Source organism: Dermacentor silvarum, chromosome 2 (genome assembly GCF_013339745.2).
Source record: "Dermacentor silvarum isolate Dsil-2018 chromosome 2, BIME_Dsil_1.4, whole genome shotgun sequence".
NCBI classification, from domain to species: domain Eukaryota; kingdom Metazoa; phylum Arthropoda; class Arachnida; order Ixodida; family Ixodidae; genus Dermacentor; species Dermacentor silvarum.
Window position 1 is genome coordinate 236,370,144 of NC_051155.1, and position 23,100 is coordinate 236,393,243.

Below are 23,100 nucleotides of genomic sequence, written 5' to 3' on the forward strand. Positions count from 1 at the left end.
AATAATAATGTTAGCGGTGGTGGGTGAACTGAAGGTGATCTCCATGCCTGACAGGAAGCGGTCATGCACGAAGTGAGTGGCTAAATTTCTTGTTCTTGATCACTGCCACGTGTTATAAATGTACAAGAAACGAAAGTGAGAGCTGGAAGGGTTGCATAGGCATTTACTCCTCCAACGGCTAGCGAGAGCCGTGGTTATCCCATACATAAAGATTGGGCAATAAATCTGCGCGTCGTGAGCAGCCAGCGACGACAGCAGAACACTTAGCACTCGCTCAGCAGGCACGGCGAGTAGCCAGACAAGCCGGGTAAACATGTTTACCGGCCCGAACAGCGTCAACAGTCGAGCCAGGAGAGCCCTTGTCTGGGAAAAAGTACGACGTTGTCGTCAAGAAATTTCAGATTCAGTTAAATAAGCAAGTGCCATTAATCTGCCGCGTAATGGTTTAGTAGAGTTGGGTATCTTATAGCTGAAGGTTCGAAATCCACAGACAAGGCAAGAAACCAAGCTGAGAGGGTCGCGGTTATAGAAGACTCCCGACAGAGCACTCGAGACTCGGGAAGATGTTGGCGCTCTATATCACCTCGTGTAACCATCAAGAATCTGTCTTCGAGTAAGTCTATATACTATTGTGCGACGAAATTCAATTCACTCCTTAGCCCTATATATAGACGAGCACGGAAGATGCAAACCATATAAGTAAACGAAACAATTGTGAACGGCGCTAATTAAGAAAAAAAAATCTGCATTCTAACCTCGGTAAGCGTATAGACATGGCTGCAGTTCCCGCCGGTTCTCGGCGTTGCTGGGGCGACGACGACGACTTCGGCGGCTTGCGGCTGGACGTATTCCACGGTTACCGATCTTTCGCGGCTGCAGCTGTTACTGGCTGTTACCCAACCAAGGTTCGACACTGACAAGGTAAACTTCGGGTCGTTCAGTTCAATCCCGAGCACACAATGCGCACTGGTAAGGAACACTGCACCGGAAAAGAGCGCCGCGAAACCACACGTTGAACAACCGAGCCGTTTATTAAAACGAGCCCGGCATGCATCCGCCGCGCGATGGAAGTTTGACGCGGCGACAGATTACGATCCACGCGCACGTATACGCAGCAGCGCAGGCACTGCGCCACCCACACAAACACAGAAAACAAAAAATCACTGCGGCAGTTGCAAAACCAGCTGGCGTAGCGTTGCAGCGGTTTCAGAAAACGACGAAGCTCAGCGGCGGCGATCCGGAGCACTCCTCTGATGCGGTTCGGCTCCCTGCTTTCTCGAGGGTGCGAGCACAAATTAAAAGGGCAGCCGCGGCCGGCGCGACTCGGAAGGATCTGCGTTGAGCGCGCGACGGTGTCGTCTGAGAGGCGGCGGGCGTCCGCGTTACGCTAAGCGCGACGCTGGCGTGGTGCCTTCAAGCGGAGGAATTAAGGTTCTCTCGCCCCCCCCCCCCCCCCCCTGTCTCACTCTTTCTCGCTTTCCCTCGCGCCCGCGCCCGCTTGCACCCGCGGGGAAATCGAAGGGAGACGACGACGCGCGGTGTGTGTGCGCACAGCTGAGGATGGTGGGGGAGGGGAGGAGGAGGTGCCTCTCCATCCTCGCGACGACGACTCTCACCGCCACCACCACCAGCGGGGGAGTGAAGGGGGAGGGGGGGCCAACAGTGGTGTGTCCCCCGCAGAAACGCCAGTGAAAGGAAGGCCCTTGGCGGCGCGGCTCGTATAGTACTCGTTGAGCAACAACCGGCCAGCCGCCCCATGGTGACAAGGGCTGCCAGTGCAACCCGCCGGCCGAGGCGCAGTGCGCGGCGTTGACTGCTGCTGCTGCTGCTGCTGTGGCAGCGGCGCGCTGGCGTGGGTGGTGGTGCGTCGGCCGTGCCAGCAGCTTCTGCGCCTCTAGCGATCTATCGCGCCCCCGTGAGACAGGGCCCGGGGCGCGCCTCGTGGGCGAGTGAGACGAGGGCGGGGGGGGGGGGGGGGGGGGGGTGAAAGAGGTGCTCTTGGCGAAGCACAGGACGGGATCAGGGGAGGAGAAGGGACAGGGGAGGAGAACATGCACTGCGTCTGGCACCGGGCTACGATTTGTGGTCCATAAAGAGAGGGAGAGAGACGATCCTGTATACGAAAGAGAAGGGAGTGTTCGGGATGGGAAGAAGGCGCACTAAAGCAATGCAGTACGGGGGACGCGCACACGCAAAAGAAGAGAAGAGGTAAATAAGGACTCTATTCACAAATCTTGGTACCCGCGACCTATACTAGCACGAGTATCTTCAGCTGGCCGAAATGCGCGTTCGGCCCAAGCGTTTAGACATTTTCGCCGGAGATGCCACATACACGAACACTCGCTGAGCGGGTGCCTTCGCAAAACCGGCAGCGCAAAAGCGAAAAGAGCCTTCCTACACGCTCCCTCGAGGCGCACATCTTCGAGTTATCCACAAGGTGTGTAAGGCGGCATTCATCGTGTTGTTCAGCCTGCTCAGTATCATTTCTATGTATAATGCCACGCTAATGTTTTCACTCTAGCGATGATACGCATTCAAAAAAAAAAAATGTAGAGCGATAACAGCAACGAAACCACAACTATTGCAATTGATGCGCTTTATTGGGCCACGCTGGACCTGCAGCGCATCGGCGGCTCCAGTGACGTCAATGGGGTTGCGAAACAGTGATGCTCGTGCACTCCGTGCGTACCGAACAGCGACTCGAAAGGGAACCTTCGGCGGAGCAAATCTACGCATTCTTACACAAAGTTCTTGGGAACATCCAAATTTAGCACCTTAGTCACGTAACCAATGCTTTGCGCAACAAGTACAGAGCTGCCTTCGTAGAACCTGCGAGCAAAAACAGATCAAGAAAACCAATCTGAAGCCAAATGCGAGCATTTGACAACCGGGCCCGGTGCTAGGTAACGTAAAAGAAAACGTTCCCATAGAAACCTGGCATGCGTAATTAACGAAGAAGCAAATTAAAGCCCACTCGCGTAGTTATGCAAGGCTCGGACTTGCCGCGGGAATTCCACGGTTTTACGCGATGAGTGTCGCATAGCTTGAATCGGCACTCGCAACGAGGAATAAAGCGGTCTTACAGAGCTATAACGAGAGGCGGAAAGCGAACAAAAGCGGCGTTTCGGGCTTGCCGAACGACGCTCGGCGTGCTACGATGGAGCATTACGACGGGGATAAGTGTGCATTTATAGCCCCGACGAACGAGTCGCCCCCCTTGACGAAACTGGGGAAAAACTGCGATTTGCAGCGATAGCCGAGAAATATACGCGAGAAGGGAAAACATTTCATCGTGCGTATCTCTGTTGGAGTGTCAGCCAAGCAGTACGTACAAAATAGCGTAACTCATGGGCATTTACGTCCAAATGCTACGCGGTCACGTTGCCTATAAGAGACACTGCAGGGCTCCGAGGATTAATTGTAGCCACCCAGGGTTTTTTTAACGGACACCTAAATCAAACCGCACGGTCACTTTCGCCCCTATCTAAACACGCCATCGCGATGGTTTGATACGAGTGTTGTTTTCTATACCTCTCATGTTTTCTATAATTTTTTTTCTCTCCACGTATTCGAACGTATTTTTCTGAAAAGCAGGCGGCGGCTGTAAATCGCTGTTTTGCCTCTATAGCTCGTTTACCTGAATAGGCCAACGTAAGCTGAACTATAAATTACGACGTAAAGCTATGAGCAAAAGTATGAACTGCTTTATAATTAGTTAATTACAATTTTGGGGCGCCCGTTGCAATTGCGCAACTGAATCCCGTCAGTAGTAAGCCGTTCAATCTAAGCCCCGAGACAGTTTCGAAACATTCGACCACAAAATGGGCCACTAGGTACACTCGCATTCCACTGCAACTTTTGCCTCTTTTTTGCCTCAAATAATAAAAATGGTCACAGATAGGAGAAAGAAAAAGAACTAACTGGCAACTGGCACCAGGAGGGGCACCACGCCTGCCTGCTCGAAAAAATAAAATAAAATAGAGTACTTAGAAACAAAGGATAGTGTGCGAGAAACCGCCGTCTTCTTGGCCAGTGCCCCGCAGTGCGTATGTGCCATAATAAAGGAAGCAAGAAAGCGGCGGATGTTGGAAAGGGAATGAGTGAATAAGAAGTTAGAGGTTAAGATAAAAAAGGGTGCCAATAACTTTTCTCGTGCACTCACAGAAGCAAAGTTTTGGGCACGGTGTTCACACGCTTCTCTCCGAACCGTGCGTTGCAAGAGCGAACTTCAAGGTTCACTCCGCTACTGTCTCCATGCCCTAAGAATACACGGAAGCGGGTTTCGTCAGGGCCGAACCGCCGGATCACCTGACTGCTCGAAGAAGCACCTGCAATCGAGCTCAGAGCTTACGTGGACCGTCTGTTCACAACGCCGGTTCCTCGAATATATTCATTTCTTATTATTATTTTCTTTTTTTCCGCTTTCAGCCCATCAGTCAGGCGTCAGAAGAAAGCTGAATGCAGACGCGTTTTATACCCGTACCACGGCCATCGCCATAGCCGGCTCAACAGCATCCGTGATCCCGAAGCATAGGCGAGCTACAGAGATGCGCTCCTAGGGAGGTGCACTTGCGCAACTATGCGAGCCGTCTATTTCGAGGAGCTCTCTCACTTTCTCGCGCAGCCGTGCGTGGCTACACACGTGCCCAGACGCACGGCTCGGCCAACAGAACAAAACAAATATACGCGCGAATGAGTACACGGCGTCGGCGAGAAAGTGCGCAGCGCGAATGGCCGGATATATACACTTCTTACGCGATAAGTTTTCAGACCATTCGGCCAGGCGGTTCGCGCGACGGGTCTGTCCGTCGCCGTGACGATACTCTGCTATAACAAAGGCAGCATTGGAATGCTGCAAGTTCCTCTTGTGAGAGTAACAATTTGTTTCATGGTTAATTTCGCTCGTGAAAAGTTCTGATCCCGCCGCCTGTGCTCGCAAAGCCGCTGCGTCATGTGCATGCACGGTGCGCGGATTAGCTATGTGGAAAGCTGTTGGCAGGTGAGCGAATCGCTGGCGGTAGCAGTATAGAACAGGACATGTATATATATAGCTTAGTGGATGGATATGGCACTGTACTGCTGAGCTCGAGGACGCGGGTTCGATTCCTGACCGCGGTGGCCCCATTCGTGCAGTGACAGAAACGTTCGACTATACCGTGGTTTGGCTGTGTTAAAGAACCCCATATGGTCAAAACTAATCCGGAGCCCTCTACTAGCGTCTCCCTCGTGACTCACTGAGCAGTTGTGAGGATGTTAAACCTCGTAAGTCTGTCATACTGTCAAAGTCCGTCATGCCTGCATTTTGATGCTAAGTCAATCAGAGATGGCGCACGGCCACCGGGAGCTGCGACAGGGCGAATTTCGACATATTGGAGGAACTGGAGAGTCTCCAGAATAGCACCGCAATAGCGGAATGCGAAACTTGCGAAGAAAAAATCGGGCAGGAATCATCTCACGTTGACTGTCGACGAAATGTAGCGACACACCGTAATGACAACGGCGAAACGCGTCATGTTGTATGAGGCGTGCATGCAGCCGGGCCCTTCTCTCGCGCTTCGATGATGATGTTTATGTCATGGCATGTCATGTCATTGATGTCGACGCATGCACGTCATTCATTCATACCATACATGTTATGGCATGACATCAGTTAGGTCATCCATATTCTGTCATTCATGCCACAAATGCATCATAGCATGCTGCCATGCCATGCATGTCATGACGTATACGGCATGACAGTCATTCATGTCCTATCATGAACGTAGGTCATTCTTGTCATCTCATGTTATGCATACATGTCATGTATATCCTGATATATATCCAGTTAAAGAAACGACACGACGGCGTGAGTAGATAGATAGATAGATAGATAGATAGATAGATAGATAGATAGATAGATAGATAGATAGATAGATAGATAGATAGATAGATAGATAGATAGATAGATAGATAGATAGATAGATAGATAGATAGATAGATAGATAGATAGATAGATAGATAGATAGATAGATAGATAGATAAAGTGCCGTCTGCAGATGACCACCTGCTCTACCGGCGACGGTACGCAAGCGGACTGCAAGAACCAGACGTCCGTGTTGAAGCCGCGTCCATATTGCGAAGAAAGTAAGCCGGGGACTTCCTCAATCATGTATACCAGTTGCGAAAATCCCCATACAGGCCCCGTACGTGTTTCCAATTCCAGACAACATATAGTGACATAAGCGGACAGCGCGCGAGGGTGCGGAAGGGGATCTGCTGTCTGTCGCGTCAGCTATATGGACAACGAGACTGGCTATATTAAGCGCCACTTTTCGAGCACAACAACAAAATAAGTTGACAGCTGGCGCACAAATACGCACAAGGATACACACGCGCGCAGACAGGCTGTCTATATACACAAGGATGGAAAAGCGGAAGGGCGAGCGAAGCGCTTCGTCGCTGTCTATGCTTTCTTCTTTCAGTCCTTGACTGCATTTTGCGCTAGCTATGACGGATCACCAACTTGCCGTCACCAATCATTCATTTTAAGAAACAAAATATCTACTAGCAAAGCGAAATAAACTACATTTTCAATCAGCACCTTCATTTAGGTGAAATTATAGCCATTTCAAGCACTCCTGAGGCAAGAGATGGCGAAGACGTGTTTCATAATGATTTCACTGGTGGCGCGTCAATCAATTAACCCCAGCAAGGTACCCGAGCTTGCCCACAGTGTCAAGTGAAGTTTAGGAACCACTATGATTGAATAACTTTGGATGACGGAGCACCCGATTCTCAGCGGCGGTTTCTGCCGGCGTGCCGACGTCACTGCAGTGCACGCGAAAACCACTGTTTACGTTGTTTTACACAAGGGAGCTAACTGTGGATTGGTTGGTTCGTGTGGTAGTTAAATAGAGTGGCAGTGCATGGGACAGGGCAAATGGTTCCTGCGTCCGTTTCCTTCCGTTTGAACAGTCCCCACGAGCGGTTACGCTATATTTAGCTACGTGCATGTTTTTGCAATAGGGACGCGGTGAAAATATGGTCGCCTAACCTTTGCAGCACACGCTCGTCGCCGGTGATCTTTTCTAATTCGTGAGGTTTAATTTCCTAAAGGAGCACACCGGGGGCCATCAGAGACGCTGCAGTGTGGGTGAAAGAAGGGGGCGGGGGGCGTAGCTCCGGATCAATTTTGACCACCTGGGTTGCGATTATATAAATATACACAGGCGTGTTTGCCTTCCGCGCCTATCACAATGCGGCCGCCGGACCCGAGAGTGAAACCCGCGATTCCGTGCTCACCATCCAGAACGATATAGCCACAAGCCACGGCGGTGGACAGCAGCAGGCATTAGCGCCGGATATACGATCCCGCGTATGCTGCCATTAGCATATCTACAAGAGGTCTTATCTTGCAGTGAATCTTCAATTGAGTTTGACGCGTCACTGGTTCGCACAGCGACACATCGCCGTTATATAGCCGCGATCGGCCACTCGGCGCGACAGGTGATAAGGAATGAATGCAATCCAAGGGACACTGCCGACAGAAAACGAGGCCCGCGCTTATGAGCTCTCTGCGCTCGTATAGTGCATGCAAATTACGGGTCGTGCGTTCTCGGGCACCATCGTCTGGCACTCGAAGAGCAGAAGCGACGGCTCGATAGTCCGGCATTCAGCCTGCGCGCGTATCTTACACAGCTGGCCCCAACAGTGCGGCGATATTGTAGCGATCGATGACCGATGCCCTTTTCCGATGCTATTCTTATGCACCCTCCGTCAGTGGTCAGAGCGACGCTCCGCCCGCGTTATCAACGGATCAGCTGGCCGTGAACGGTGGATGATAAGAGTGCATGGCACAGAATCGAGAGGAAGGCATCGCAACAAAATCGCTGGGGTGATGTAATTAGGCAAAACATGTTCCCCCGCCTCAATGTCCAACACCGCTGCGACATAGGTCTAAGCGCGAATAGCCAACTAATTAGGAACAAGCGACCAATTAAAGCAAACGACCAGACGAAGCATTTTCGGCCTGTGGCTGCAGTGGACCCTCGGCTGCTCCGTGCGTACCTGTCAGCGTATATATAAGTAAACCGCGCTCCCGGGCTATATTATAGAACCAGCGCGACAAGGGACTGTCAATTACGCCATGAGCCTCATCAGCTACTTTTTTTTTGTCATTATCGTTATTTTTATGCCATGCTTTCACTGTACATACAGCATGCTCTGCTCGCGCCTCGAGATCCGCTACCTCACGGATGCCTCGGGGATGCTGCAAGCGACCATGACACGCTCTTATTTGCTTGTTTTCTTGTTTTTTTCCCGACTACTTCTGTTTATTATTGTTTTTTCTCGTTAATTCTTCGCAACCCCTCATTTTATGTCCTTGAGCTAAGAAAAACGAGTGTCAGATAATAAACGCTCGTGTTTCTGTTTGATCAGTATTAGCGAGCAAAGCTGATGCAGACACGTTATAGACTCGCCCGAATGCCAGGCCGCTAAGTGTATTTAATCGCGAGCCAATTATGTTCCTTTAATTATGGAGGCACCCATGACCACGCGGGCTCTCTGAAAACCGGCCAGCGACGACGGGCTTTGACAAAAGGCGCTATCCGAAGGCCAGTCCCTCGTTAGCGGCACCGGTGACACGGCACTGCGGCAAACTATCAGGTTTCTATCGCGAGCTTCATCTTGGCGCGATCAAATTACGTTGCTGTCACTCAAAGAACCACCCTCGTCCACCTCGTGCATTTACTGGAAGCGAAAAGTAAACTTTTTCTCTCGGCTATACTGCTCGCTTCTTGCGTTTGCTTGTGTGTGTTGAGTGTGTCAGTGATTGCGTGCTTGTGCGTGCGCGTGTTTCGCAGGCTTTGTGTTCGCGTTGCTTTGAAGCAGCAGTCTGGCGGACACCTTGTGAGCTCCTCCGTGTAGACCTGCAATATTGCTCATGCCAGTATACGAGCGAGGAAGGCCGCACCTTTTCAGCACCGCTTCCCCCCCTTCCACGAAAGGAAAGGAGAACGGGACCGCCTATTCGCGCACGTGCTACGGGCCAATTCGCAGCACTCAGGTGCTTGTCATCAGTAGACGCACTGTGGTACAGACTTGTCATCAATAGAGACCTACCCGCCTACTCCACCTCGGAGGAAGCGTCTATGGTGCGCGAAATGGCGGCCACCCCGTCCGTTCGGTGTACACAGCCGGTTTTCGTTCTGCTCGCCGCGCGTCTTTCGCGTCCATATACGCCCTCGAAGCGTGAAAGGCTCCATACATTCAATGCTGCTCAGGTGGTCCCGATGGCTCTAATCATCTCAAAGTACTTTCCGTCCTACTAGCCCCTTCTAAAGTGCTTCACAAAGACCAGTGTTGGGGTGCAACAGCGCCGATAAGCGTCAGCACGCAGCGGCAAAAATGCTGTTCGCAGGCCCAAAACTCGCAGGAATGCAGAAACAACAACAACACTACGCCTCTGCGTGGGAAGGAAGCCCGAAGCGAGCCAGCTGTCATAACGCTACTAGTCTTATAGCACGCCCCCTCTAAGCTACCTAAGTGGAAAAGCAACTTCCTGGAAAACAACTGTGCACGGGAACAGAACAACAACTTTATTGAAGGATAAAACGCTCAATGGGTGGAATCCCTAGGCAAGGGCCCCACTGGCTTCCGCGCGCCGTCTTGCTTGTCGGATGATGGCCCTTTGGACCTCGAAGCGCAGTATGCATTTAAACACCCGCCAAAGAACCCGATGATCAACGCCACAGTAAAGACGGTGTACCGTGCAGATGTGAATGGATACGTCTGAGTGCCGCACGACCGCAGCAAGCGTCGTAACAGCGGGACGGGACGCAGGCGCCGCGAGGGACGCACTTGGCTTGTCGGCCACGGGAGCGCGCGCACGCCGGCGGCGGCGTGCGCGAGGGGCACGCGGCTGCCACGCGAGCGAGCGCAACAAGTTGTCGACGCGTGCCCGGCTAATCACCGAGGCCGGCCCACTGGCGGTACTTAGCGCACGGCGGCCGGCAACCACGGGCATGGCCCCGGGTGTGGGAGCAGCGGCTGTCGCGAGCTGTGGTGGGCGTTACGTGCGAGCGAGCGAGTGCCTGCACGAGTTCGCGTATGTGCGTGTGTGTATGTGCACTGTGTGCATGGGAGGAGTGCGCGCGTCAGTGTGTGGTGTTTGTCCGCTGCGAACGCCAGAAAAGAGCTTGCGCACAGCACAGCACGCGCACCGTGGGGGAGGAGGAACGGCAGGGACAACAGTCTTCGGCACAGACGGCGCGTCGCCCCTCATCAATCCACGACGACGCAACAACGATGGCTGTCTTCTCCGCGGGCACGGGCGACCGGGGCGGCGGCAGGAAAATTTCCAGCCAACAACACGTTACGAGGACGACAGCCCCGTCGAGCAGCCGGCCCTAGTGTGCCTTGCTATTTCTTTCTTCTTCTAATCCTTCACGGATGATCACTTCCTTCATTTTTGCCCTGTACTTCACGTTTCCACACTGCACGTGACCACGACTCTTCCCGTTCGCATTTGCCAGCCGATTCGCGGCCAATTCCTGATTGTACATATAGGTATGCGCCGTACGAAGATGTCAGAGCCGGGCTACATGCTACACACACGGCTGACTGAGGTCTGTGAGGATGAACGAAACGGTGTCGACGACCCTGTGGTATTCTCTCGGTGACCACGACGTTCGTTCGTTCACTTGGTTGTTTCATTGCACATTACAATACTTTAAGCCGGGCTCGCACCAGCAGAAGGAAGAAGAAACCACTCATAACCGTGCGTGCGGCGATCGTTCAACAACTGAAAAGCACCCGGATGCCGCGCGTAGTATAGGTTCAGAACTTCTATCGGTTTTTTGCCAATGCTAGTACGATAAGTTAATGGGAAACACACACACACGCACAGCTGGAACTGCTCCATTAATCCATTAACGGAGCGTAAACAAAGCGCTATTCCTCGATGACGGAAAAATCGTTCTTGCCCGGATGCACCGCCGTCACGGGAAAATGGCGCGGAAAAAATCGAGGGTGCGGTTGAGAAGCGTCGACGGCTCGCTTGGCACGCACGATCGAATCCGATGTTTGATCCTCGATAAAGCGAAAGCACGCCCGTGCCTGGCGGAAGCAAAACTGTTGCATCGCTCTGAAGCGTGACGCACGGACGGCTTACGATTTAAAGTTCCTGATGTCTCCGCTGGTCTTTCCAGGAGCCGCTTCCGACTCTGCTAACACTGTATGGGTGCCATCCGCTTTCGGTATATGACGTACTGCCCAGCTGGATTTGCCGACGCACATCGTTGAATTCCGAATTGAACTTCGGACAATTCTCACAATGTAGTTAATCTTGAGTCCAATCGCAACGAATGACCCAGGTCCCATAGAAAGTAGGGAGCTGCGTAATTACGCCGACCTGGCTGCCTTAGTTATCGCGACGTGCCGCAAGAACGATGTTGGGGTCCAGTGAGTGCGCATGTGCAGCAGTACATAGAACACATCTCACCTTCTCACCTGTGTATATATATATTTTTTCCGGCTTTATTTGCGCTCCTCTACGGTTCCTATATATATATATATATATATATATATATATATATATATATATATATATATATATATATATATAGGAACCGTAGAGGAGCCCAAAATAACAGCCGGAAAATTCGTCCAATCAGGATGCTACAGATACGGCTCACTCATTCCGTTTCGCTCTTCAGAGGCACGACGTGTCTCACCTTTCCGAATGGGACACAAGTCGTTATTTGATGTATTTGTGCCGGCGTCCGCAGATGCATGCTTACACCGCACGAGGTGATTCGGTGATTAAGAAAAAAAAAAAGTCGGCTAGGTCAAATCAAAATTTACCAAATGAAGAACTTTCCAGAAGCTTTCCTTCTTTCATATTCAATAATAGGTCAAGAACTTAAGTCTACAGCCTCCTCAATTATTAATTTTTTTTTCAGCGTATAGGAACAAAGCAAAATTCATGCTTAAAGTAGAAATCTGGCGTTTTCTATCATAGAGGCGCGCCGCATACACGGTGGTATTGTCATCGCAAGACAAGGATATATAGCACCCATCCGCGGTTGCCGGCCCAAAAAACGTTCGTGCGGCTCCCCGCGCACAAGTCCACTAAAAGTGTTCCGCGACGCAAGCAGTCGATGAGCAGACCGCCTTCGATCCTGCAGGCACTGACAATCCAATCGGTTTCGCATCGCGGTGACGCGTCTCGCAAAGCCACAGAGTGTGTCCTTCACCTCCGCGCGGTGGTTGCCGAGGGCTCGAGAAATCGAGGTCGCGCATCGAAAATGAGCCAATTATCAAACGCGTCCTCCAAGCCGCAGCGAAATGAGAATCGCAGAGGAAGTGGCCCGTCTCGGATATCTCGGGCACCTTCGCTCGCACCGAGATCGTTGTTGCCTCCCACTCCCGCGTCATCTTCCTCGCAGTTCCTGCAGCGCGAACGTCACCGGCCGAAGAGGCGAGAGAGATGCGAAGAACATCTTACTGGGCTAGTTGGTGCGTGAGAGTAAACAAGCAGATTCTTGCGCGAGACAGACGACCACAAAAGGAGTACGGAGGGAATCAGGCGCTGGGCCGTCTACACGTGCACTCCTTGTTGTGCGTGTTGGCTAAACAAGTGTGTGTTCACTTGTGTGTGCGTCGGTAAAAGAAGTAGGAGTGTTTGCGAAGAGTCAATCGGCGAAAGCATGGGAAGTCGAAGCTAAAAAACAAAATTAACAAAACCGTTGCAAAGAAAAGAAAATGAGGACTGCAGCTATAGAGGTACGTTATTGTTACCGTGTTACCATTACGTATATGTTATGGTGCAAAACAAATGGGAAACGCTTTACTAAAGTGTACAGTTTACGCTCGAAGTTCTTTCACAGCATTTCTTTTCTCTATGCCGGAACTGGCAGTGAATTGAATAAATAAAATAAAATACAAAGAACAGCCCACGAGCTCGAAGTGCAGTCAGCGCAACGCTGCAGGCAGATCAATATTCACACTAACGGCCGCAAACTACAGGTTGGATGCGGTGGACCCTTTCTTGCCTGCCCACTTTCGCTGCGGCGTGTGCGGACGTATCTTTAGCCATCGGACGCCGCGAGTTCCACGTGGAGCACACAAAGACAGTATTCATCACAGTAAACCGTAGCATGTATCAGCCTCAGGCAATTAAATTTTTAAAAAAGAGTAGCAGGAATGGTGCACAACGAAGTGAGATACGAAACACAACAGAGCAACACGCGAACGTACGACGTGTCTGCGCTCACGCGGCCGGTGACCTCGTAATGGCGTCTAGATCGGCGGCGCGAACAGCGAGACCTCGGAGACGCTTGCCGGCAGATTGTGCCTTATCGACAAACCAGTCGCTCTGAATGGTGTGCGCAACGGTGAAAACGAGAGACTCTTCCAACTGGTATACGATTTGCGTGATTTGCACTGCATGCACGATTTGCGTGAGCTCTTGACAAATTGCACAAGCAGCTGCACTGCGATGAATCACCGCAACGTCGACACGCCCATTTGCATATTTGCATGACACGGCAACAAGCTGGCGGTGCTCTCTCAGTGGCATACACCTCGGGACCACCGCGGCGCGAAAACAATGCACGATTCCACAGCTGCGGTCACCAAGGGGCCGCAGCTGCTATATAGGGTGCATCGTTATAACGTGCTGACTCACGCACTCTCTCCTGGAACTCGCAAATTTTGTACGCGTATTCCGTTGACTGCGACGCAAAGCGCCGAGTTCACGTAGCGTTAAGCCTCATCACCATGGCGCACGCAAGGACATACATACACACACACACACACACACACACACACATACATACATACATACATACATACATACATACATACATACATACATACATACATAAACACACACACACACACACACACATATATATATATATATATATATATATATATATATATATATATATATATATATATAATTTTGCAGGTAGCTAGCTATCTATAGCACCGTTTGGAGGTTGGTGGACAAGAAGGAAGGAAAGGTCAACCAGAAGCACGTTCGGTTTGCTACCCTACCCGGGGGAAGGGCGTTTAAGGGATAAAAAGGAAAAAAGTAAAGAGAGGGATAGCACCGTTTCGTGTTCAGTAAAGCGGTATATACCAGATGGACCAACACTTTTGCGTAAGGCGAGCAGTTGTGCGCATGAAGCGGGCGGGTGCGTGTGTGACGACAGCAGCAAGACGATGACGGCACGACGACTGTGTGTGGCTTTTACTCCGGCGAAGAAACGTTGCACACAGTTCCGTTACCAGTAGGGATCCAGTGCAGTATCACAGAGCGTCTATAGGCTATACGCATATAGCGCTATAGGCACTACGAGGTGGGGAATGCGAGCTGACCCCAGCATCGGGCAATTTAGTATTACTGTTATTATTATTATTACTATTGTTATTATTAGTAGTAGTAGTATTAATATTATTGAGGAAGCCCGAAACGATGCGAGACAAGAACCTACCCACCTATACCGCAATGCGCCTGGAATTAGGCAAATGATTCTTCGCAATATTATGAGAAGTATACAGAACAACCTGCCAGCGAAAGTTGTTATAGTGAAGGAAGAGGAGGACTTTTGGAAAAGTGGAGAGAGGTACTGGCGCATGTGTAATAACACATGTATACGCTATTTATTTATTTATTTATTTATTTATTTATTTATTTATTTATTTATTTATTTATTTATTTATTTATTTATTTATTTATTTATAATTAGTACGCTTTAAGACATATAGATCTGGTATATGCATGTACACACATGTGTAGCTAACAGTAGAGCAGAAAGTAATGCGAAGGCCGATAGATACTAGGAAGACCGAAACAAACAAGCGCGGGAAGTTGGGCATGTTGATAAACAAACAGGGCTTTATCGCGACCACAGGAACCGCACATGATACGGAAAAAATTTGGCTCGCATTCTAAAACCCGCGCGGGACAGCCTTTCTGCTGGTAAAGCGGCATCTCCCGCGAAATGGCTTCACCGCGCAGCAAGGATCCGCGTGTCCTATACGCAGTCATACCGTACGCGGCCGAACCACCGCATGCAGACGTCGTAGTCCCCACTGATCCTGCGGAGTCGTTCTGCGGTCGTCCGCATGCATTCATGCGCACAGTTGGACGGCGGCCAGCCGCCAAGCAACAACGAGCTGCGCCCCGACTGTCAGTCGATTTGATTGGGCGGACGCGTGGCTCTCTCGATGCCTTCCCCTGGAGTACAATAATAATAGTAATATCGACGGCGGCAGTCAACGAGCGCACCAATTGACCATCGCGACGTCGCCGCCCGCTCAATAGACGTCAAGGCGTCCGTGCCTCCCGCACGGCAGGCGCCGCTTCGCTTGTCCTCTCGCGCGACGCTGGCGCCCGATCGTCGGCACGCACGCGCAACGCAGCCGGACACTGTGAGCATGGCATCATGCAAATGAAGCAGCGGCCGCGCACGACACGCGTCACTCAGCTCTGAAGGAAAAACTGTCATTTTTTTTTTTTTTGCCAGCGGCATTGAAGCGACGCTACGCGCTTCTGTATTGATGCATTCTCTAAAGTGGCGGTTATTAAGCATGACATGATTTTAGCTCCCGTTGTCGGCTACCTTCAAGTGACCTTGAGGCAAACGCCAGAGCCATTATTCGGGCATCGTACGCGTGATCAACCAGGTAGCCAGTCAAAAGTTAAGGAACTGCGCTCTCTGGCCCCCAACCCTTCGTAAATGACCGTATTACGTACACTAGTTAGTGCCCAAACTAGTTATAAAAACATTGCTTCCAAGTTCTTGCTAATGTTTGTTCACAATATCACTCAAGCTGTAACTTTTAGTACGCTGAAGCTTTATTTGTCATCTCTAATATCGACGTTCAAAAGGCAGATACAGGGCACCATGCACCTAGCCAGCTCTTTCAAAAGTTAAGCCACGCTGCGTGACCCGGCCGGCGAACTGCGTGGGGCTGCCATGTTTGATCACGTGGTGACGGCCTTGCCCAACCCTATCGCTTAAATAGACGGTGACTAGGTATTCACAGTAGTTCGGAGCTGATTAAGCTATGTGCCTTGTTCTAAAACTATGTTATCCTAACAATGAATTCAGTCATTGCTCTTTGTTCCAGCAGTGGTTGCCTTGCTAAGTGAAGTTCCTCGGTGCGGTTCCACTAAATAGTTCACTGTCACGTAGTACATTGTAAGCTATTTAGTACTCGACCCTCACGATTCAGCTAGTTATTTGCGCGTATACAGTGCGCATTCATCTCTTATTCTTGATAATATCGTAACTGTTCAGATAACGTGCGCAGATGACAGCGGGTAATTGCACTCACTCTTGCACCTGATGAGCAAATTTCTGTATCCTTGTCATCTTTTCGACTTTCAAATGAACCTGATTGTCATCTTTTGGCGCTGAGGCATGGTTGTCCGTGCTCTTTCCAACGCCAGCGGTCCGCGAGTTCCGCGGCGCGGGTTTTGCGCCGCCTTCCGGGAGATGGCGCCACGCTGCGTGACCCGGTAAGACCCGGCCAGCAGCGTCCGGCGCGCCGCGGATGGTTGTGTGGTGGGGTGTGCCCTTGCGAACGTGCACTATACCCATTTTAAGATTGTGGCTAGTACCATCTCCAACCAATCTGCCTTACCGGTAGCCATTTCATGCTTACATCTACTCTCGATTACGGGATAGCCAGCATATATTTCTCCCTTATTTTCACAGGCACGTAATCTTTTTTTTGTATCATATAGTACGTAAGCACAATAAGAACAATAAGTTCATGTGCGGACGTTTGAAACGGCGTTGTGTTTGGGACGTTTTATTGCTTGACATTTCTGTATGCGTCCACATCCGCTTACAGCCTGTTCGGCATAAAGAGACTCGTCCGCCAGGACAAGCGAGAACGTGCCGTGTATCGATCGCCTTAAACGCGTGACGTCTTCGGCAGCGCTGCAGATGATCATTTTGCGCCGAAGCTTTCCAGAGTTGACAGTAGCGCCAAAACGCACAGCGTGTAAGCAGTGGTGTGAGCGAAATGGAAGGGACGAGATAAACATTTGCCCTGACTCACACCTCCATCGCTCATGACAAGGCAGAGTGCGCGAGATATAAAAATGGCCAAGTACGCATGCTCATGACACATGCCTCCCACATGACTCTTGCAATTAACCAATGGCCCTCAGTACCCAGCGGCTACGGAGCACCTGACCAAGGCGGCGGTCAGACCTGCGACGTCCATGGCTAAGAGGGTGCTAAGAATCTCTGAATCCGTACAGGCCACCCCTGGAAACTGAACCTGGCAACGTTGAACACGCGAACCCTCTCGAGTGAGGCTAGCTTAGCAGGGCTCTTTCAGGAATTATCAGGCATTGCCTGCGATGTTATTGGCCTTATTGAGGTTAGAAGAACTGGTGAGGCCTATCCATACGCTGACTAACGGCCACGTCATCTGCTACAGAAGTCTTCCAGATAAGAGAGAATACGGCGTAGGATTTCTCATCCATAAGGACATAGCGGGCAACATTGATGACTTGTACAGTATTAATGAGAAGGTAGCAGCCGTCGTAATCAAGCTAAAAAGGAGATATAAATTAAGGGTAGTACAAGCCTACGCTCCAACCTCCCGTCATGACGCTGAGGAAATATAGAACATTTTTGTGAAGATGTTGAATTAGCAATGAGAAAGGTGCAAACTCAGTATACTGCAGTCATGGCGACTTCAATGCAAAAGTGGGGAAAAGCTGGTTGGAGAACAAGCAATTGGCAACTATACTGCATCGATTCTAGGAGCACTAGAGGAGAGATTTTGGTAGAATTCGCGGAAAGGAATAGCCTCCGAATAATGAATGCCTTCTTCAGGAAAAGCAGTAACACGAAGTGGACCTGGAAAAGCCCTAATGGAGAAACTATAAATTACATAGATTTCATACTCTCTGCCGATCCAAGCATAGTGCATGATGTAGAAGTGTTGATGTGTGGTGGAAAAATGGAAATGTAGAAATACAGATATTTCCCCCGATGCTTTACTTGGCTTCATTGTCTGTTGGCTTTATAATAATAATAATAATAATAATAATAATAATAATAATAATAATAATAATAATAATAATAATAATATAATAATAATAATAATAATTTATTACATGATACACCAATACATGGTAGGCCTGCCAAAGTCGCATTGAGCTTTGGTCATGATTAAAATATCGAGCCCCTCGGTTTGCCTTCTCGTTCATATATATATATATATATATATATATATATATATATATATATATATATATATATATATATATATATATATATATAAGAAGAGAAAGGCGACGGCGAGTCACCGGCACGCCTTTCCCGCTCCAAGGTCGGAGAAAGCGAACCGGAGACGAGTTATCGAACGTTTACCCGGAGGACACTGGGGGCGCTTGTGTCAATGTAGGTGTCACACGGCCAGCTACACACGCGCAGAGCGGGAGAGAAATAGGAACTGCAGCTGAACGGATGCTGATTTACACGGAACAGACGCCGCGAAGGAACAGACGCCGCGAAGGAACAGACGCACTGTATTGAACTCATATCAATACGTCCTAGCTATTTGTGGCTAAAGGGAGAGGGCGGGGAACACGCTTTATTCGCAGTGACCTTACATTTTACCTGTCGATATTCTTTGTCGTTACCGCATTTCCTTCTCTCTTGTTTCCTTTATTCACTTTTCCACTGCCGCTTTTGGTGGTGCGTCGAGGAATTGCCATTCACGTGCTGTCATCAAGAACGCCCTCATCGCCCGCAGGCGGCCTCACAATGCGCTCCAGCAAATGTATTATTTACAGAGCATTCGCCGGCGGCGCACTTGCGTATATATGGTGCGTCGATAATGCTATTGCGCGTATCACGAAGTAAATGCAGGAGTCCCTGCGCGAAGTAAAGTGACAGTGGCCACGGAAAAGGTTGGTGCAGATACGCCGTCGCAAACCAGCCAACGATCGTCGTGCAACACCGCCCAGGCAAACATAACGCCTTCGAGTCGAAAGTATGGTCGCCATCGCGCGCGGCTGCGAACGGCAACGATCGCTGCAGGCGACCGTTACAGAGGTGTATGTACTACGCTGGGCGCGCAACGGCGTCTTTCGACACTCCGCTTTCGCAAGGAAGCGAATATCGCCCGACAAACGGCCATGAGTGCGAATGGCAATAGCAGCTGAGCTGGTCGCGCTGACTGCGGACTGAACATAACTGGTGGCGTGGGAGGAGTCCACGCACGAACGGCCGGCAGCAGCCACACGCGATGTCGAAAGAGCTTGTCCTTTAATTATAACGTTTACCTTTATTTTCTCCAGCTTTTCTTTCCTGCGGCGAGCAAGTATACGGCTCACCAGAGCGTCACTGTAGCGGTACGCGAACTCGAGAAAACCGCGGCGTAGATAACGGTCAGCTAAATAAATTCGGCTGAACGTCATGCGCGAGACGTCCGTGGCATTGTGTGCGAGCGTTTCACAGGCTTCATTGGCTTTTAATATTAAAATAAAAACAATAACGCGATGCAAACTTAGTTGCGCGGCGCTGGAGGTGTCAAGGTTGAAAGTCAAGATTGGAACGAGTCTCTGTATCATAAACGTCATTCGTTAAAAGAAAGAAATCACATTTGCCAGGATCATCGGCGCATCTGCCACGGTGACGTTTGTCATCGGAGTATATATAGTGGTGCAGCCCTCGCCTCAACCACGCAAAGTGTTTCCTCACACCGATCTAGTTGAGGTGCCGTCACACTATATACTGCAAGATACGGCCGATTTAATGAGCCAAAACTGAATAATGCGAGCGGTCGTTGCAAGAGTCACGCAACGACGCAAAACAGCCCACAGAACTATGCGCGGAAAAGCCACCATGGAGTCGCTGGTTGGCTGACTGGATTTGTCCGCAAATCAGACTCGAAGGTTTGTCACACTGCGAAGAGTTTTTTTCGGCTGTCGGTGTCGCACAAGTCAGTAAGCCTGTCTGCCACCTCGTTCATCTCCAGACCGTGTGCCGACTTAAAAGGACAGACTTCTGCACGACCACGACAGTCTAGCGATCGCCACCGACGTCGCGTCTTCATCGGCGTCGTGTCTGTAGTGTGACAGTGCCCTTAGCTCCCGGCGTGCCCGCGCTGGCGGCGAACTTGTGGAGAGGTGCAGACCTTGAGGTGTATCATGACATCGGACATCAAGGGCGGGACCAGGGCGGAGCTGCAGTATCTGAGAGGAGCTTAACTATACCTGGCCTCGAACCATTAACTTGAAAACTCGGCGCGTTCTTTTGTAGAGACGGCGCCTGAACGCCGCGTAACTTGGACATTCAAGAATCAGTACACGGTCGCAAAACGTCTGCGCCTATACTGTTTCTAGCAATCACGAGTATACAGTTTCTGCGTTTGATACCAACAAGTAACAAAGAGAAGGATTGCTGTCAAAATCGCTTGCAGTAAGCCGCCTCCTCCTTTTCATTTATTTTCCCCTTTCTTTCACCATGCACACTGAGAGAATTCCGTGACGTGTTTCAATTTCCTCCTCTTCGATTTCTTTGGCAGGTCTCTCTCTGTTCCTCTTTCTTTCTTGGCCAAACTTTCTCTAGTCTGGGAAAGACCCGCCACAAAAATGCGCCAGACGCGGGGGCTCGTTCTTGCAGCAGCTGCTATTCTTCTGTGCACTTCGCAACAGTGCATAGATCGCAGGACAAAGGAGCGAGTCAACAGGCGAGCAATGTACATACATAACGCCCTCTTGTCCTCGCCCACACACTATCGCGTAATGCCCGCATATAGCGGAGGAATTCCGGCGGGCCGGCGTGGAACCAGGCCCGCTATCCGCTGCATGCATCAAGATCATCGTCGCGCCTTTTCTTTCCCTTCCTCGCATCTTTCCACGCTCTGTTTTGTTTTCCGCTCGCGAGTTATTGTTTCTGTCTCTTTGTACACCTGTTCCTTCTGTTTGTTTCTTACCTTTTTTTTTTTTTTTTCCTGACAGGTCTGAGCCTGTTGATTCCTTTTGTTTTCTTGCTTTCACTGGAGCGGCTTCTACGCGCTATGCATAGCGGCTATGAAAAAAAAAAAAAAAATAAAGTCGAGAGACAGAAAAAGCGCTCTGGACCTTGAACGGGGGAGGGAAGCGAAGCCCCGCCGGCCGTCGCCGACATTGAGCCGCGCAGAAGAAAGAAGCGTACAAAGTGCAGCCCTGCGGCAGTGGTGCCCCAGCCCCGCGCAGCAATCTGGGCGCAGCGCAGCGGCTCAAGGGCACTCCGTGCACGAAACGTGCTCGTCTCCAGGTCACTGCGGCCATCCCCAGGGCCGTGCTCTCGTTGGGCTGAAGCGCGGAGACGCCCAGTGTAACGGACTCGTAGGCGGCGCACGTCAAACGGGTCGTCCGAACCGGGCTTTTTCTTTTTCTTTTCTTTTTTTTTCTTTTTTTTTTTGTCTTCTCTAATACCGCGCAGCACTGCAGAAGGTGTACTATAGCGGCCACCGTCAAATCAGGGGCCGAACTGATTTAGCGTTCGCCGGTGACTGGCGACTTGCGACTGTATAATTGCGGCGGCTCAGACGTACTCTGCCGTACTCAGACACATGTATACGTCACATATACGTGCAGACTCGTGATCGTATGCAGTCCCGGTGAAGTTTGAGCGCCGGCTGCGGTGAATTATAGCCGTGGAGGGAGCCATGGATATGGACATCGCGCGAGCGGATGAGCTGAGGCGCAACTTCAGCGGTGCGGTTCACAAAAGCAATGTCATTGCTTCAGAGCCAAATCACTTCCCCGCGCCTCTGTCGAAAACAGTCCGTAAACCGCCCAGACGTCTCGAGGATCGTGGGACCGTTTTCCCTTCGAAGACTGCGTCCCCCAGGTGATGAAACAAGAGGCCCGTGCGCAGCGAGAATTTATGATAATGGCCTCGGACATTGTGCAACTCGGGACATCGTCCCCTCGAGGCCCCGATATGTTTATATACACCGCTTGCGTCGCTCTGTGATCGGACGACTGACGTATAGAGAGACCGATATGTTTGGGGTCTCTTTAAAGACCTGGGAGACCATGGGATGGGGGTTGATTCGGATTAGATAAAAATTGGAACACGATTGGATCTACGCTGCTCGTAGCCATCGGACATTTCTGTAAGAGGTTGTCCTTTCCGTCGCTTGCAAATCAGTCTTCATAATAAACAGATAGCCCATGTAATCAACGTCACCTGCTTGATGAGCTCGCCACACCCACCAAACCTCGATCTTCCTTTACCGCCATCGCAGGGGACATGAACCTTCCCGGTTGGTTTACAGTTTAGCAGCTTCCTTACAAGGCTATGTGAGCGGTTGTACTTGGGCAGCGTACTATACTATATGGTAACCTTTACGATCTTGTAACATGCAAGCACATGGCCAGTGGCGGGTAATAAGTTCGTATACACACTACCGATCACGACGCGCTGTGCACTTCCGAGCTTGAAAAGAAAGGAAGAGAGCGATGCAGTTCTCCAGCCTGCTGGCACCCGCGTCGCGTGGACCAGTTTATTTCCGCTAAGCTTCCTTCGATCGGTATCGTCACGCTGACACTTGTACGCGACAGTAGGTCATTCGTGAACCCGTCACATGGCAATTGGTTTTTTTTTTTCCCGGCCTCAATCGATGGATTAACGCTGTGTTTATCTCGAGGAGAGAAATGGAGTAACGTTAAAAAAAAAAAAAAAAAACCTGCAGCTTGGTTACACCCGGCTTTCTATATCACTCTCATATCATCTGCTCATATCATTCCGTGAACGTCTGGTGACGGGGTGGTGGCTCGGGCGAGTACAGGTCATCCACGATACGTACATGCAGCGCGCACAAAGACGAGACGAGCGCTGGTGCGTGTCTCATTCTTTGTTTTGCGTATCATCCTTGTATGCGCTGCATACGTATAGAATGTCTGGCGATAGACAGTGCATGCAAAGGGAATGTCAGTACTTCAAAATGGTGCAATACGCGCGTAACGGTGCGACCAGGGAAGCGGCATATCGACTCGTGTAGTAAATGACCGCGCCGAATGGAACAGGTGAATGCGAACATGCGTATATGTAATGACGAGCAAAGACGTCGCACCGTTTA

The 23,100-nt window shown here is 50.5% G+C and overlaps 1 protein-coding gene across 2 annotated transcripts in view; it reads right to left on the reverse strand.

Moving 5' to 3' along the window:
- The window catches only part of LOC119442887 (electroneutral sodium bicarbonate exchanger 1-like), a 215,272-nt gene that overhangs the window by 173,999 nt on the left and 18,173 nt on the right, over window positions 1-23,100 (reverse strand). The window contains exon 1 of one of the 2 annotated variants that reach the window (XM_037707935.2): window positions 756-1,363. The exons of the other annotated variant lie outside the window; for it this stretch is intronic. Coding sequence (XP_037563863.1) covers window positions 756-775 — 20 coding nt within the window. The 5' untranslated portion in view covers window positions 776-1,363. Of the gene's footprint in view, window positions 1-755; window positions 1,364-23,100 lie in introns of those variants that run through there. 2 annotated transcript variants of the gene reach the window in all.